This window comes from Bos grunniens, chromosome 29 (assembly GCF_055505025.1).
Source record: "Bos grunniens cultivar Pamir isolate PY7600 chromosome 29, Bosgru_T2T1.0, whole genome shotgun sequence".
Taxonomy (NCBI): Eukaryota; Metazoa; Chordata; class Mammalia; order Artiodactyla; family Bovidae; genus Bos; species Bos grunniens.
The window spans coordinates 43,287,793-43,305,196 of record NC_141193.1 but is presented as its reverse complement, the minus strand read 5'-3'; the positions used below and the strand labels follow the sequence as shown (position 1 = coordinate 43,305,196).

Below are 17,404 nucleotides of genomic sequence, written 5' to 3'. Positions count from 1 at the left end.
AATGAATATCTTCTCATAAAAGCAAAAGCATCAATAGAGATGTCCCTTATTTAGAATATATAGTTCTTCACCCACTCCCTACGACACCTAACATAACGCAGTTCACAAAAACAACTAGCAAGATATATTTACAACTACACAGTTTAAACACTGTACTGTTTTCTGCTTTGAGACAACTATCAATGTTGAAAAACAGAGATGAGGTTTTATATCTCTCTCTCCCCTAGTAAAGTATAAGGTCCTCAGAATCAGGAACTATACCTTGTTTATTTGGGTAACCCCAATTTTACCAATTATGTCTAACAGAGTAGAAACTCAACAAATGTTTCTTATTCTTTTTTTTTTCCCTAAATTTTGGCCTCAACTTAGCAATCCTTGGAAAGGCAAGAACTTTGTCTTATGATCACCAGAGACACGTCTCAAAGATAAAGCTACCTCCAATTTCTTGCCTTTCTTCGATATTCAGGTCCCATGCAATTCATAAAACCTTCTTGGGGACTTTCCTGGGGGTCCAGTGGCTAGGACTCCAGGCTCCCCATACAGGGTGCTCGGGTTCAATCCCTAGTTGGGGAACTAGATCTCACGTGCAGCAACAAAGACCTACTGCAGCCAAATAAATAACATGAAATGTCGCTGTTCAGTTGCTCAGTCACGTCCGACTCTTTACGACCCCATGGACTGCAGCATGCCAAGCCTCCCTGTCCTTCACCATCTCCTGGAGCTTGCTCAAATGCATGTCCATTGAGTCGGTGATGCCATCCAACCATCTTGTCCTCTGTCATTCCCTTCTCCTCCTGCCTTCAATCTTTCCAGTATGAGTGTCTTTTCTAATGAGTTGGCTCTTCACATCAGGTGGTCAAAGTATTGGAGCTTCAGTTTCAGCATCAGTCCTTCCAATGAATACTCAGGGTTGATTTCCTTTACAATTGACTGGTTGGATCTCCTTGCAGTCCAAGGGACTCTCAAGAGTCTTCTCCAACACCACAGTTCAAAAGCATCAATTCTTTGGCACTCAGCTTTCTATATGCTCCAACTCTCACATCCACACATGATACTGGAAAAATTATAGCTTTGACTAGATGGACCTTTGTAAGCAAAGTAATGTCTCTGCTTTTTAATATGCTGTCTAGGTTGGTCATAGCTTTTCTTCCAAGGAACAAATGTCTTTTAATTTTGTGGCTGCAGTCACCATCTGCAGTGATTTTGGAGCCCAAGAAAATAAAGTCTGTCACTGTTTCCATTGTTTCCCCATCTATTTGCCATGAAGTGATAGGACTGGATGTCATGATCTTAGTTTTTTTGAATGTTGAGTTTTAAGCCAGCTTTTTTCACTCTCTTCTTTCACCTTCAAGAGGTTAGTTATTATTCACTTTTTGCCATAAGGATGGTGTTGTCTGCATATTTGAGGTTATTGATATTTCTCTCAGCAATCTTGATTCCAGCTTGTGCTTCATCCTGCCTGGCATTTCACGTGGTATACTCTGCATATAAGTTAATTAAGCAGGGTGCAATATATAGCCTTGACATACTCCTTTCCCAATTTGGAACCAGTCTGTTGTTCCATGTCTGGCCCTAATTCCTTCTTGACCTGTTTACAGGTTTGTCAGAAGACAGGTAAGGTGGTCTGGTATTCCCATCTCCAAGAATTTTCCACAATATGTTGTGATCCACACAGTCAAAGGCTTTAGTATAGTCAATGAAGAAGAAGTAGATCTTTTTCTGGGATTCTCTTGCCTTTTCTATGATCCAACTGATATTGATAATTTGACCTCTGGCTCTTCTGCCTTTTCTAAATCCAGCTTGAATATCTGGGAGTTCTCAGTTCACATACTACTAAAGTCTAAGTTGGAGAATTTTGAGCATTACTTTGTTAGCATGTGAAATGAGTGCAATTGTGTGTTAGTCTGAATATTCTTTGGCATAGCCCTTCTTTGGGATTGGAATGAAAACTGACCTTTTCCAGTCCTGTAGCCACTGCTGAGTTTTCCAAATTTGCTAGCATATTGAGTACAGCATTTTCACAGCATCATCTTTTAGAGTTTGAAATAGCTCAGCTGGAATTCCATCACCTCCACTAGCTTTGTTCGTAGTGATGCTTCATAAGGCCCACTTGACTTCACACTCCAAGATGTCTGGCTCTAGGTGAGTTATCACATCATCATGGCTATCTGTGGTTACCAAGACCCAGGGAATGGAGCAGGGACCTCCACAAGAGATTCAGCCAGACCTGCCTTTGAATGTATGAGTGTCTCCTGCAGAGGACAGGTCAGCAGTGACCTGCTACAGAGACAGGAGCTCTGGCTGCCTCAGACGTGGGAGGCGAGGTGTGGCATACGTCCTCTTGGCGAAGGTCACTATTAGCTCCACTATAGAGCTGCCAGGCAGACTACCCACAGACTATAAATGTTAAAAAACAATAATAAAACTTTCTCATTTCCCCAGCACAAAGCTAACTCCCTTTCCTAAAGTTCTTAAAACTGTACTGTCTAACCACATATTTGACTATGAATAAACTATCATTTTAATTATTTTTTTACAGTAAATGTTTTATTTTGTATTGGGGTCTAGCAATTAACAAACAATGTTGTGATAGTTTCAGGTGAACAGGGAAGGGATTCAGCCACACATATACATGTATCCATTCTCCCCCAAACTCCTCTCCCATCCAGGCTGCCACATAGCATTGGGCAGAGTTCCATGTGTTATACAGCAGGCCCTTGTTGTTTATCCATTTTAAATAGAGCAATACATTAACATTTTAAATCCAGATCTAGATAAACCTTATTGCCTCAACTAAACTACTTTGAAGAACAGAATAATGACTTATGTATTTTTTGGTATTTGTTTAGTCACTATATCGTGTCTGCCTCTTTTGCAATCCCATGGACTATAGTCCTCCAGGCTCTTCTGTTCATGGAATGTCCTAGGCAAGAATACTGGAATGGGTTGCCATTTCCTTCTCCAAAGGATCTTCCTGACCCAGGGATCGAACCTGTATCTCCTGCATTGGCAGGCAGATTCTTTACCACTGAACTACCAGGGAAGACCATAATGACTTACACTTGTGTCCAAATACACAGGACAGTGCTTTGCCCAATAAATGTTCATTGATAAAAATAAAGACAAAGATGATAAAGATAATATGAAGCCAGTTTTCCATATTTTTCTCAGATATTCATTCAGAGGCAAGGCAATGCCTTTGAAATTTTCTGACCAAAATAATTAAGGAGTGGATAACTGTCGCAGCCAAAACTAACAATTATTACTAACCAAATTATAACTAACATTATTACTAACCAAATAGTAATTTACTGTCACCCAACATTTTAGTGGGTATATGTGTATATGTACAAAACCAACTGAATGTAATGAGAATATAACCAAAAATTAGGTGAAAAGGTATGATTATGCTCTCCAAAGAATGATTACTTAATACTATGAGCTACCAAAACTATATGCCATAGTAACAAAAGATGTCACAAAACAATATGCCCCCAATTTTTTATTGGGTATATAATGTATAATGTGAATATGCATCTATGTGTATTTATGTAGGGACATTGGAGGAAAGGGAAGGGGATAAAATAATAAACACTAAAATGTTAGCAATTACTACATGGTAAAACTACAGATAACTTTTACTTTCTTCTTCATGTTTTTCTCTACTTTCTAATTCAGAAACACATACCTAAATACAATAAATAACTTTCTTAAAAGCTCCCAACATTTAGAAATTTTGCCATTGGTGTTAAAATCAGCCAACAATCTCAACTCAGTCTAGTGAGCAATATAATAGAGTTCTAGAATTTAGTTATTTCTTAAGGATAAATTCAGGCTCTGAAAATATTTCTTACCTATTCCACACTAATCACCCTCTTACTTAAATAATAGTTACACAGCAATAGTATAAATAAAAGGCTCTATTTAGAGGAAGGGGCGATTAAAGAAGATGAAAATAACTAAGACTATCATTAGTATCCCAAATATTTCATGTACAAATTTCTTTGAACACAGTCAAAAATCCATGTGTGAGGCTTTGATCTCATTAAATGTTTAAATTACAGAACTTGGATGACAAAAGATAAAAGACGGATCTATATTCTGCATTTTTTGAAAAGCTTTTCTAATACTGAAATTCATTAATCTGGAAATAAAATGTACAAATCTATTTAACAGACAAATGTTACTCCCCACACACACAAAGTTTCACATTTAGAAAGAACTAGAGGTTCAAAGGTTTATTCTAGATTGCAAATGCTATCAAAACAACACAGTACAGCCACTCTGGAAAACAGTTTATCAGTTCCTTTAAAAACTAACCATTTAGGTACCATACAACCTGGCAACTGTATTCCAGGGCATTTATCCCAGAGAAATAAAAACTCCTGTTCACACAAAAGGTTGCATGTGAATATTTCTAGCATCTTTATTTGTAATAGCCAAAAACTGGAAGCAAGCCAGATGTTCTTCAATAGGTGAACAGTTAAATAAACTAGTACATCCATACTATGGTATACTTACTCGGCAATAAAAAGGAACGAACTACTGATATGCCCAACAACTTGAATCAATCTCCAGAGAATTATGGAGTGAAAACAGCTAATGATAAAAAATATGTACTATATAATTCTATTTATAAAACATTCTTGAAATGACTATAGAAACTAAAGAATTATAGAGGTAAAGAATAAATTAGTGGTTGCCAGAAGTTGGGCAATAGGAGGGAAAGGTCAGAGGTAAGTACTGGGTTGACCAAAAAGTTTGTTCAGGTTTTTCTGTAACATTTTAGGAAAAACTCAAACTTTTTAGCCAACCCGATAAATGTAGCTACAAAACGGCAACATGAAGAAAATGTTCTCTATCTTGACTATAATAAATATCAATGTAAATATCTTACTTTTGATCTACTATAGTTTTGTAAGATACTACTATTAAGGGAAACTGTGTAGAGAGTACATGAGATCTATTATTTCTTACAACTGCGTAGGAATCGATGATTATTTCAAAATAAAAAGCAGACCAGAGTAGTTTTAGGGCATCTTCCAACATTGATTATATCAATCAAAATCAAATATCTTATCTCTAGTAATTTCTAGTTAAACCAGGCAATACATAAAGTTTGTGGAAATTTACTTAGAATTTAAGAAAAGTGTATAAATACATATAGTATTTGGGTATTAAAGTATGACCATGTGGTCATATAAAAAAGCTTGTGCACAACTAAAAGGAAAACAAATGGATTAAAACTCAAATCCATTCTGGGGATGCAGTTGTAATATTTTTAAGTTTTTTACAAAATAAGAAAGGAAAGCAGCACCTAGAATAGTTTAGTGCTACTATTATGGTTTCCATAGCACCCTATAATTCATTTTTCAATTCTTTTCAAACATTATTATTTCTACTGTGACTTTTCCACTAGAGAGCAAACTCCATAAATACAAGGACTGTCTTCATCTTGCCTTCTAGCACATAGCACAGTAACTTACACAGAGCAAAAATCAAATATTTTAAAACTGAAATAAGTTGCTAAATACAACCCTGAACTACAGTCTCCTCTGTTACAGAACTCAAAAATTTATCCTTAGGTAAACAAATAATTATTTATCTTTCCTTAGTTGAATTTTTCACTGTTGCCTATAATTTCTGTGAAACAAGTTTAAAAGCTTTTAACACACATATGTTTTTAAAATATGAGCTTGACAATGAAAATCATATACCCTGAGTATATATCTACAGCAAAGAGTATTAAGACAACATTAATTTCAATTCTGAAAACTTAAGAAATTTTTTAGAAGCCTAGACTGTCACATTATTAAATATATTCAGTATATTCAAAAATAGAATCAATGCTATTTTGAAATCCAGGAAAACTATACATCATAAACACTTATCCTTAAATCATTTTTTCCATAAGAAGTTAGCAATAGAAGCAGAATATGAAATGAAATTAAAGACACATAGAGAGAGGATACAGATATAGATATGCACACTACCAAAGATGAAGACCTAAGTGTAAAAGAAAAAAGAATCATGAAGAACACAGGGCAGTGAATCTATTTCCTCCTGAAATAAGTACAATTCAGTCATATAATGTAACAGGAATAAACCAGAGAGCATCAAAGCTATTTTAAACATTTAAGTCTATCCTTTAAAACAAAGACAGACAACATTATCAAAATCAAGTACGTTTCCTTTTTTTAAGGGAATTTTATTCAAAAAACAAAAGAAGGTTTAAAAAAAATGCATGGAAAAACCTCAAATGCAAAAAAAGAAAAAGATTTACTTACCAAGTTGGCCATATAAATTGTGAGCAGCCCTCTCCTGCAAATAATTTTAAGAAGACAGAGAGTGAGACTAAGCACAAATTTGATTTAATAATCACTTCATCATTTTTTTTAGAAATCTACCAACTCATTTCTCAGGAGTGGTGGGAAAGGGGTAGATTATGCAGAACTAAGTTTTTAGTACTGTAACAGTTAATTGTATAAATCAATTCTACAAGTCATTCTGTTTGGCAGTCATTAAATATTCTGTTTAGTGCTCATTAATTAGAATTCTTTAAAATTACTATTGCCTGGGACTTCCCCTGGTAGTCTACTGGTAGAATGCACCTTCCAATACAGGCAATGTGGGTTCGATCCCTGGTCAGGGAACTAATATCCCACATGCTGCAGGGCAACTAAGCCCACGGACCACAACTACTGAGCCCATACGCCACAACTGCTAAGACCACACACCATAGCTCGAGAGCCCACACGCTGCAACAAGAGAGAAGCCTGCACGCTGCAACTAGAGAAGGCCCACATGCCACAACAAAAACCCAGCACAGCCAAAATCTTCTAAAGAATTAAAAAAATAAAGTCAAAGCTCTAACATTTCTTAAAAAAAAAAAAATTACTATTGACTAGTAATTGCTAATTAGACTTATTGTAAAGATCATATATCTAACAAAATTAATACAGTGTTCAATACATGTCAATTACATCTCAATTTTTAAAATTACTGACACTTTATTATTTATTAATAGGAAGAGAGGTACAATTTGCTATTAGTCTATCTTTATGTTAGAGAATTCTAAGCTTAATGAAGAATCCTAGCAAATTCATCTTGCCAAGAAGTCAAGGCCATAACAATTCTAACTAAATGCAAATTGATTTTAAAAAATCAGATCTTCTATCATTTTACACATAATGCAACTGTTTATTAGACATTGTTACAAATCATACTAAATCACCTTGTTTTAATTTCATTGCTAAGTGAAAAGTCAGGTACTAAGTGAACTCTTTAACACCAAAGGACAAACAAAAGCTCTGTGAACACCTGCTTTACAGAAAAACTATATATTTACTAAATGCATATTCACTCTTACTTAATGAGAATTCACCTAGAAACTCAAAGATAAGGACAATGCTATGCCCTTATAATTTTAACTTATACTGCACATGAGACCATAAATGACGCACATCCCTCTAATAAAGAGGTCTTTAATATTTAAAGCGTTAAAGGGCAGGGCTCAAATAAACTCTGAAAATCATAGAAATATATCTGAGTTTCAAGAATGCACATTTTTAGTACTCAAAGAAACAATTACTTTGTAACATAAAAAGTAAGAATATCAAATCACTTTCATTTAAATATCATGCTAGATCTTGATATTAACATCATCAATCAATCTTCTTGATGTCAGATTCAGTCATACAAAACCTTGATTGTTCATCACTTAAAATGGCTTAACAGGATTTTCAATTTACTAAAGCCATATGGAGGCAGTATGATGTAACTGAATAATGCTGAAGTGAAGTTAAGAAATCAAGGTTCCAGTTAACTTTCACTGGTACTCTGCTGCTGCTGCTGCTAAGTCGCTTCAGTCGTGTCTGACTCTGTGCGACCCCATAGACAGCAGCCCACCAGGCTCCCCCGTCCCTGGGATTCTCCAGGCAAGAACACTGGAGTGGATTGCCATTTCCTTCTCCAATGCATGAAGTAAAAATTGAAAGGAAAGTCACTCAGTCGTGTCCGACTCTTAGCGATCCCATGGACTGCAGCCTACCAGTCTCCTCCGTCCGTGGGATTTTCCAGGCAAGAGTACTGGAGTGGGGTGCCATTGCCTTCTCCGTGGTACTCTAGTTTTGTCATTAAAATGAGGAAATTAGTTATCTAACATATTTTTAATATAAAAACTATTTAAAGAAAAAAACTTACATTTATCACTAATATATAAAACACAACATTGGGTCCATCCTGGTTGAAAGGGAGAGGCGCCCTAGGCATACTGGGCCATGCCCCCAGCAATGTCCCTCTTCAGCAGGTCCTAATATACCTTAGCAGAACAACAGAATTCCACTACTCCTCTAAAAATGAATTTCAAAATCAGTGATACGATGATCTGTAAGGTCCCTTTTAAGTCTTCTTTTCTATGATTTATACATACCAATTGAAATTGTTCTTACTAATCCTTACCAATCTTTAGTTCCTATCAAATTCTAAATCAAAGATGTTTCAATAGTACTTATTTTAAATAAATCATATCAAGAAAAATCAGGGTAACATCATCATCTAAGAGTCACACATACATGGAAAAGCTAAACACTTCTCAAGGATTTATCTGTTCTTTTCAATTCCTGGTTACGTATGAACAAAAAAATAGTATTCTTCATTACAAAACCAAAGTAAAAATATTTCTGTAATTTCAGTGGTAGTGCCCAAAAATACATTTCACTATGAAGAGAAATTAAAAGACACTTGCTCCTTGGAAGAAAAGCTATGACAAACCTAGACAATGTATTAAAAAGCAGAGACATTACTTTGCCAACAAAGGTCCATCTAGTGAAAGCTATGGTTTTTCCAGCAGTCATGTATGGATGTGAAGTTGGACCATATAGAAGGCTAAGCGCCGAAGAACTGATGCTTTTGAGCTGTGGTGGAGAAAACTCTTGACAGTCCCTTGGACTGCAAGGAGATCCAACCAGTTAACCCTAAAGGAAATCAGTCCTGAATGTTCATTGGAAGGACTGATGCTAAAGCTGAAACTCCAGTACTTTGGCCACCTGATGTGAAGAGCTGATTCATTAGAAAAGACCCTCATGCTGGGAAGGATTGAAGGCAGGAGGAGAAGGGGATGACAGAGGATGAGATGGTTGGATGGCATCACCGATGAGATGGACATGAGTTTGAGCAAGCTCCGGGAGATGGTGAAGGACCGGGAAGCCTGACGTGCTGCAGTCCATGGGGTCGCAAAGAGTCAGACACGACTGAGTGACTGAACAACACCAACAGTGCAGTGAACTAATACATGATGCTATCTTCAGAAACATTTGTTCCACTAACTTCATTCTGTCTCTGATAATAACGGTAACCCAACTCTAGAATCATCACTAGCTTCCATCTGTAACTGTTTATCTTTACTGAGCAAAGATGATCTTGTTTAACCATTACATTTTCACAGACCTGCAATAGTACCTGGCATCTAACAGACACTAAACAAATGGTAGAATTACTAAGCAAAGTGTCACTAGGAATCCAGTCTTACAAGAAGGAATACATTATAGACATACACTGTAGAAATAATCACGAAAGATAGCCTAGACAGAGGGACGACTGACTAAAGACACTAATTTATTAGCAAGCAAAAGCATGATCCATTTGTATAAAATTTAATAATTTACACAGTATAATTAATATTTTGAAATCAGATTTTATCCTCTCAGTAGTTATACAGAGTATAAAGCAGACACTATCGTCCTCACTCTATTAAAAACCAAGAATCAGAGAAGTGGTTTATTTAAAAATATGAAGGTGGCAAAAAGCAATTTCTTCTGACTCAAGTTTCATATTCTTTCCAAGGTACTGCTTCTACAGTAGAAAATCTTTACTAAGTTATCTTTCAATTCTAAAATTCACTGATTTGTTTAATATGGTATCCTAGCAGGCTTTTGTACATCGAGGATAAACAAAGCCTTGACACAGTCTGCTGCTGCTGCTGCTGCTGCTGCTAAGTCGCTTTAGTTGTGTCCGACTCTGTGCGACCCCACAGACGGCAGCCCACCAGGCTCCCCCATCCCTGGGATTCTCCAGGCAAGAACACTGGAGTGGGTTGCCATTTCCTTCACCAATGCATGAAAGTGACAAGTGAAAGTGAAGTCGCTCAGTCATGTCCAACCATCAGTAAAAAGCCAAGGATGTTTTGCTATTAGAGTACTTGAAACTATCACGGTCTCAAGCTTCAATGTGTTGTTATTCAGTTCCTCAGTCTTGTCCGACACTTTGCAACCCATAAACTGTAGCCAACCAGGCTCCTCTGTCCATGAGATAGATTTCCCAGGCGACGATACTGTATCGTTTGCCATTTCCTTCTCCAGGGGATCTTCCTGATCCAGGGATCCAACCTACATCTCCTACACTGGCAGGCAGATTCTTTACCCACTGAGCCACCTGGGAAGCCCCAAGTTTCAATTTACCATTTCCAAATAATGAGGACGATCACCTCCTCCTCAGCTTTATCTGAATTCCAACCCAAAACTAACAGCCTCAAGAATGAGAAGACGGTATTTTATTTGGCAGGTTAGAATATCAGAACAGTAATTTATTTTATCACTTCTCCAGAGATGGTCACTTCGTCCAATATTACAGGAAACAGGTAAGTTGATTAAATACCATTTTATTATTTAACACTTGACTGTATCTAGCCTAAGTCTGACGACAAACAAGTACTCCCTTCCTAGTGAGTAAATTCTCTCTGGAAACCAAGTTACACATTAAAACACTGCTACAACATTGATGGGGAAGGGGGGAGATGTCAATTAGAAAAAAAGTGGGCCTAGAGGAAGGGCTGGGGCCAAGGAGGACAATAACTTCTTAACCTTCACAGGAGGCTCTGACACACAAATACTTCCATTCTTCTAATCTAATCACTAGATTAGAAGACTGGTGAAACTCAGTGAATAAGCAACCTAAAGTTAGTCAAGTATTTCTTTCAACCACAGATAAGCTCTTTTTTTGGATGGGGAAAGGAGGTGAATCTTTTAAACTTCCATTAAAAATGTAAGTGGTGTGTACATCAAGGGGTACTATCTAAAAAAGTATTAAGAACCACTGTTGTAAGAACTGTGCAATCAGAGTATCACTATTCCTTACGGGGAAATATTAAAATAATTACATTTTCTTAACATCTCAGTAGAATAAAAGGTATCCTCACATTCTACTGAAATTTCAAGGATTATCTTCTAATGACATTATTTTGTCTGATTAGATGGACAATAATGCTTTTTATTTTCTGAAAACTTTAGTGTAAATATTCGTTAAGTTAACTTTCTCAAACTTCTGAATGACACTGTATGTAACACATTTCATAACTCAGGTCACCAGGGAATACAGTAGGTATTAGGTATTAGTAGTGTAACTTCTAAATATTTATATATACATATAAAATATGTCTGTGTTCAGTGGATAAGGAGAAATTAGAGATTAAAGAAAAACAAAGTGAATGTTCCTAAACACTGTTTACCAAGATATTTTATTTAACCATTTCAGAAAGTCTTTCAAAATAAAATAGAATTTCATTTGTCAAAATATTTCAGAACAGTATAAAATACTTCTTTAAGGTACAGGAATGGGTAAGACAAACTTCTAGACTAGAGAAAGACTCCATAATTATATTCTATGGTATACAGTGGATAACAGATAGGAAGCTTTTCAGAAGACTGTAAGGTAATCTCATTTTCTTCCTGTGAATATGACACTGAAACTTGAAGATACCAATAATTTATAGGCTTGTTTATAGGTATTCTTTTACCCACATAATACATAGTTGATTCCTTTTGGTCACATCTGCTTAGGAGTTTCATAATGACAACAATGTAATTTAACAACTTAAACCATGAATATGCTTAGAATAAATACCCAATTTTTGATACTTTAATCCATGTCCTTGTTTGAGCACCCTGCAGTTTTAACTTATCTAAACTAATACTAAATATCAAAGCAAATCCACAACAACTCTACAAAACAAAATCCATCAGAACAACTTCTTTCTGAACCACAAACAAAGCACTTCCTAGAAAAAGAAAGAGTAGACTGGTTCTTAACAGCCCACCTAGGGATAAACTAGATGTTACCAAAGCTTCCTGCTGAGTTACTAAGATCACAGTTCTTTGTGGCACAAATTTTTTAAGCAACCCTGGAAACAACTTCAAAGCTTTTGCAGAATCCCATAGTTATGCGATTAAGATTTAAGTAAGCTGCCCTCTTACAAGGTGTTAGGAACTAGCTGGCAAAGCATGTTTAATTCTGTAGGTGGAAGGAGACAGAAAGATGGACAGATGGATGGATGGGTGGATGGATGAATAAAAGGATGCATGAGTTGGAGACAGAGAGAAAAAAGTTGTGAGGAAATAAATTTAAACCAATATAGATGAAAACATATTCATGAATATAGATAGATTTTCACTAATATATCTATACCTATATAACACACACACACATATGTATCCATCATACATATGTGTGTGTATATAACCATGTTGTATGCTTGTACCTCATTAAATGCTTCTTTTAAAAAAGATGATTATACAATTGAGTATAAAGCGTATAACTTTAGTAAAGATTTCATTATTGAATAGAGCTTCAGAGATTTAAAAATTTAAATTATCATGATTTGCTAACTTGGAAAAAAACTGTTAATCCTCCACATTCTTTTTCTTCTATCCTTTCTAATATATTACTGATATTTACTTTTAAAAGGAAGAACTAATAACTGATCAATTAATTTAAAAATTGGTCCAAAACTAATTCCTTAAATGTTGCTATTTCTCAACCTCTAACCTCAGGCTTCCTATTCTGAGCTTTGAGACTCTAATCTCCAATAGCTTCAATAATCACCTATGGGAGGAAACCTCAAATTTTATTTATATAACTACCATGCTTTTCCTGAGTCTAGACTCACACTTCAAGCTGCCTACTGGCCACCTCCAACAACATATCATTGACTTTCTTTGGGAACTAAAGGCATAATTATAAATTCCTCTTCCTTAAATGCTACAATATTAATATGTTTCATTTGGGGATAGATGTAATAATTTTGAAATACACCTATCTTCAACCTTTGTAAATTACTTATATAAAACATAGAAAAGCAAATCTTTTAGCTTTATTTCTTTATAAGTTGTTTTATAGTGTATCTTAGTTTTAAAAACCCTGGTAGATTACTTTCTACCAGATTCTACTCAGTAATCTGAGTAGGTTACTCAGGTATCTTGACCTTTAATGAGATCTTAAGAAAAATTTGTTGCTAAATAAAAAATGTTTTCAAAGCAAGTAAGACCACTTGTTAACTTTTGCACAATTTCAGATAAACAGAGACAAGACTTCCTTAAAGTAAGATACACTATACAACAACTTACAAAGAAACAAAGCTAAAAGATTTGCTTTTCTGTTCTATTGTTAAAGCCAAAAAAGTTTTTTAAACTTGTATTTTAAAGTCACTAGCTTCTGACCAATACTATAAAATTTAATTTTAAAAATTTTAATTAGACCCCAAACCATTTGTGCTTGATGTACATATATACACACAACGCTTAAAAAAAAAAAAAAAGAACTTAGAGCTATTTCCGGTTTTTTAATTGCATCATCAAATAAAGAACAGAACTAAATCAACACGTGTCACAAAAAGTTCAACTACTAAACAATCACATCATGATAAGGATCATTTTTTCTTCAGAAACCATGGGATAATACTCATAAAGAAGTTAAAATTTGAGAGAGAGAGAGAGAAGCCGCTCAGTCATGTCTGACTCTTTGCGACCCCATGGACTGTAGGCTACCAGGCTCCTCCATCCAGGTGATTTTTCAGGCAAGAGTACTGGAGTGGGCTGCCATTTCCTTCTCCAGGGGATCTTCCCGATCCAGGGATTGAACCCAGGTCTCCCGCATCACAAGCAGATGCTTTATCATCTGAGCCACCAGAGAAGCCTCAAATTCTAATCAGGTCTCAAACAGAGTAAATCCACTCCAATTAATATTTAGAACAAGTCATAATCTAGGACAAATTTTCTATGAATCCCTAGTGTCTTATGAATAAAATACTAGTGCAATAGCTCACTTAAATAAATAAAAACAGAAAGCTTAAAAAACAGTTTACTATCAAATGTAAAAGGAGAATAGGAAATAAACTACTTCCAGGAAACCTCTTCATGCCTTAAGGAGTTATAGCTTTTAATATTAATAACACAATTTTATTTTGGTACTATCACGGTATTTAAATAAATGTTACTCTTCAAAAAAGAGTTTGACTTTTTGGAAAAATTTAAAAAGAAATAAATACATAAAAATGAAATTCTTACAAAAAAATTCTTCTTCCAGTTTCCAGTTTACATGTAAGGAACTTGGAAGTGATCAGTTCAGTTCAGTTCAGTCGCTCAGTCGTGTCCGACTATTTGCGACCCCATGAATCGCAGCACGCCAGGCCTCCCTGTCCATCACCAACTCCTGGAGTTCACCCAGACTCACGTCCATTGACTCAGTGATGCCATCCAGCCATCTCATCCTCTGTCGTCCCCTTCTCCTCCTGCCCCAAATCGCTCCCAGCATCAGTCTTTTCCAATGAGTCAACTCTTCGCATGAGGTGGCCAAAGTACTGGAGTTTCAGCTTTAGCATCATTCCTTCCAAAGAAATCCCAGGGCTGATCTCCTTCAGAATGGACGACCTCCTTGCAGTCCAAGGGACTCTCAAGAGTCTTCTCCAACACCACAGTTCAAAAGCATCAATTCTTCGGCGCTCAGCCTTCTTCACAGTCCAACTCTCACATCCATACATGACCACAGGAAAAACCATAGCCTTGACTAGACGGACCTTTGTTGGCAAAGTAATGTCTCTGCTTTTGAATATGCTATCTAGGTCGGTCATAACTTTCCTTCCAAGGAGTAAGCGTCTTTTAATTTCATGGCTGCAGTCACCATCTGCAGTGATTTTGGAGCCCAAAAAAATAAAGTCTGACACTGTTTCCATCACTTGGTCCTAAAACCAAGTAAAAAGCTGAACAAACTGAAAAGTCAACTTCCACAAGAGAAGTAAGGTCACATTACAAACTGCTGCCCCCTAAACTGCAGAAACTGCAAGCAGATACAGAGACAAAGACCATAACAGAGCACAAACTCACAAGCTGAAACCTCTGAGGGAGTGAGTCAGGAGAGGACAATCTGCACTGTCACTGATACACAGCAGGGGGTTCAGTGTGGGAGTTAGGATAAACAGAGGGAGGCACAGTCTGGGAGTTAAAAATTCCACAGGTATTGGTCTTAAGAGGGGCCCACACTTTTGAGTCTTACCTCCAGGAGCTTGACTATCACATCTTATAGAAAAACCTGAATGAAAGTTTTTGCCAATCCAATACATAAAACTTTCAATTAAAACCACAAAAGGCAGAATAAGACCGGAAGATAAAAATCAGAACAAAGAACAAAGGCAACAAAGAAAAAACAGTAACAAATATGTTGGAAATCAATCCAACTATATCATAATCACTTCACTAGCTATGTGCGTGCTCGGTCATGTCTGACTCTGCAACCCCACTGACTACAGCCTGCCTGTCTCCTCTGTCCATGGAATCTTCCAGGCAAGAACTCTGGAGTGGGTTGCCATTTCATACTCCAGGGGATATTCCTGACCTAGGGATCCAACCCACATCTCTTGGGTCTCCTGCATTGGCAGGTGGATTCTTTATCACTGCACCAATTACTCTGAATGACAGTTAAAAGACAGATTGTCAAAGCTGATCTAAAACATAACCCAATTATATGCCAAATACAAGAAACCTTTAAATATATATATACATAGAGATTAAAGTAAATAAGCATGAAGAAATGCCCCATAACATACACATATCATCAAGGAAATGCAAATTAAAACAACAATGAGATACTACCACACACATATTAGGAAGGTCAAAATTCGGATAAAACTAAGTGCTGGTGAAGACATGGAACAACAGGAATAGTAAGGATACAAAATGGCCCAGACCGTTTGGAAGACAGTAGGCAGTTTCACACAAAATTAAACAAACTCTTAGTATGTGATCCAGCAATCACAACCCTTAGCAATCATCCAAAGGAGTTGAAAATTTTTGTCTACATAAAAACCTGCACCTGAAGGTTTACAGAAGCTTTATCCATGATTACCAAAACTTGGAAGCCATCAAGATGTCTGTCAGTAGGTCAGTGGATAAATAAACTGGTACATCCAGACCATGTAATATTATTCAGCTCCAAAAAGAAATGACCCATCAAGCCATGAAAAGACATGGAGGAAACTTAACCGCATATCACTAAGTAAAAGATGTTAATGTGAAAAGCCAACATACTGTATGATTCCAACTACACAACATTCTAGAAAAGATAAAACTATGGACACAGTTAAAAAAAATAGTGGTTACTAGGGGTTGAGGGGAGAGAAGGATTAATAAGCAAACACAGAATTTTTAAGACAGTGAAATTCCTCTGCAAGATACTATAATGGTCTATATGTGTCCATATACATTTGTCCAAACCCATGAATGTACAAAACCAAGAACCCTAATGTAAATTATAGATTTGGACTGATAATGACATGTCTATCTTGGTACATCAATTGTAACAAACGTACCACTCTGTTGGGTGATATTGATAATTAGGAAGGCTATAGGGGATAGGCTACCCACTCCAGTATTCTTGGGCTTCCCTGGTGATTCAGACAATAAAGAATCCACCTGCAGTGTGAGAGACTTCGGTTCAAACCATGGGTTAGGAAGATCCCCTGGAGGAGGGCATGACAACCCACTCCAGTATTCTTGCTTGGAGAATCCCCACGGACAGAAGAGCCCGGTAGGCTACAGTCCATGGGGTCATAAAGAATCGGCCATGACTGAGCAACTAAGCACAGCACATTATATCCATGTGTAGGGATCAGGATATATGAAAAATCATTATACTTCCCCTTTAATTTTGCTTTGAACCTAAAACTCCTACCCCTAAATTATAGTCATTTTTAAAAGGGAGTGGAGGACAATCTTTTTAAAATAACACAGTGTCACCATCTACCCAAAAAAAAAAAAAAATTCAAATAATGGAAAAGAATGCAGGAAAAGGAACAGAGAAAGAAAAAAAAGAAGAAAAAGAGTAATGAAACAGTGAATCTAATTTAGTCACATCATAATAAACATACCAAATGTTAATGGACTAATTAATCTAATTAAAAGACAAAAATTAGTAAACATAGATTTAAAACACCAAGACCCAGGGAATTCCTTGGCAGTTGAGTGATAAGGATTTGGCTTTCACTGCAACGGGCCTGGGTTCAATACCAAGTCAGGGAAATGACAATCCCCCAAGTCACGTGGCTTGGTCAAAAAGAAACTTCTTAATTTTTAAATATAAA

At 36.3% G+C, this 17,404-nt stretch overlaps 1 protein-coding gene across 2 annotated transcripts in view; it reads right to left on the bottom strand.

The window, feature by feature from the left end:
* The window catches only part of TMEM135 (transmembrane protein 135), a 308,335-nt gene that overhangs the window by 211,981 nt on the left and 78,950 nt on the right, over positions 1 to 17,404 (bottom strand). For both annotated transcript variants that reach the window (XM_086383032.1, XM_086383033.1), the window contains exon 4: positions 6,288 to 6,321. In XM_086383032.1, the coding sequence (XP_086239158.1) occupies positions 6,288 to 6,321 (34 nt within the window). The remainder of the gene's footprint in view (positions 1 to 6,287; positions 6,322 to 17,404) is intronic.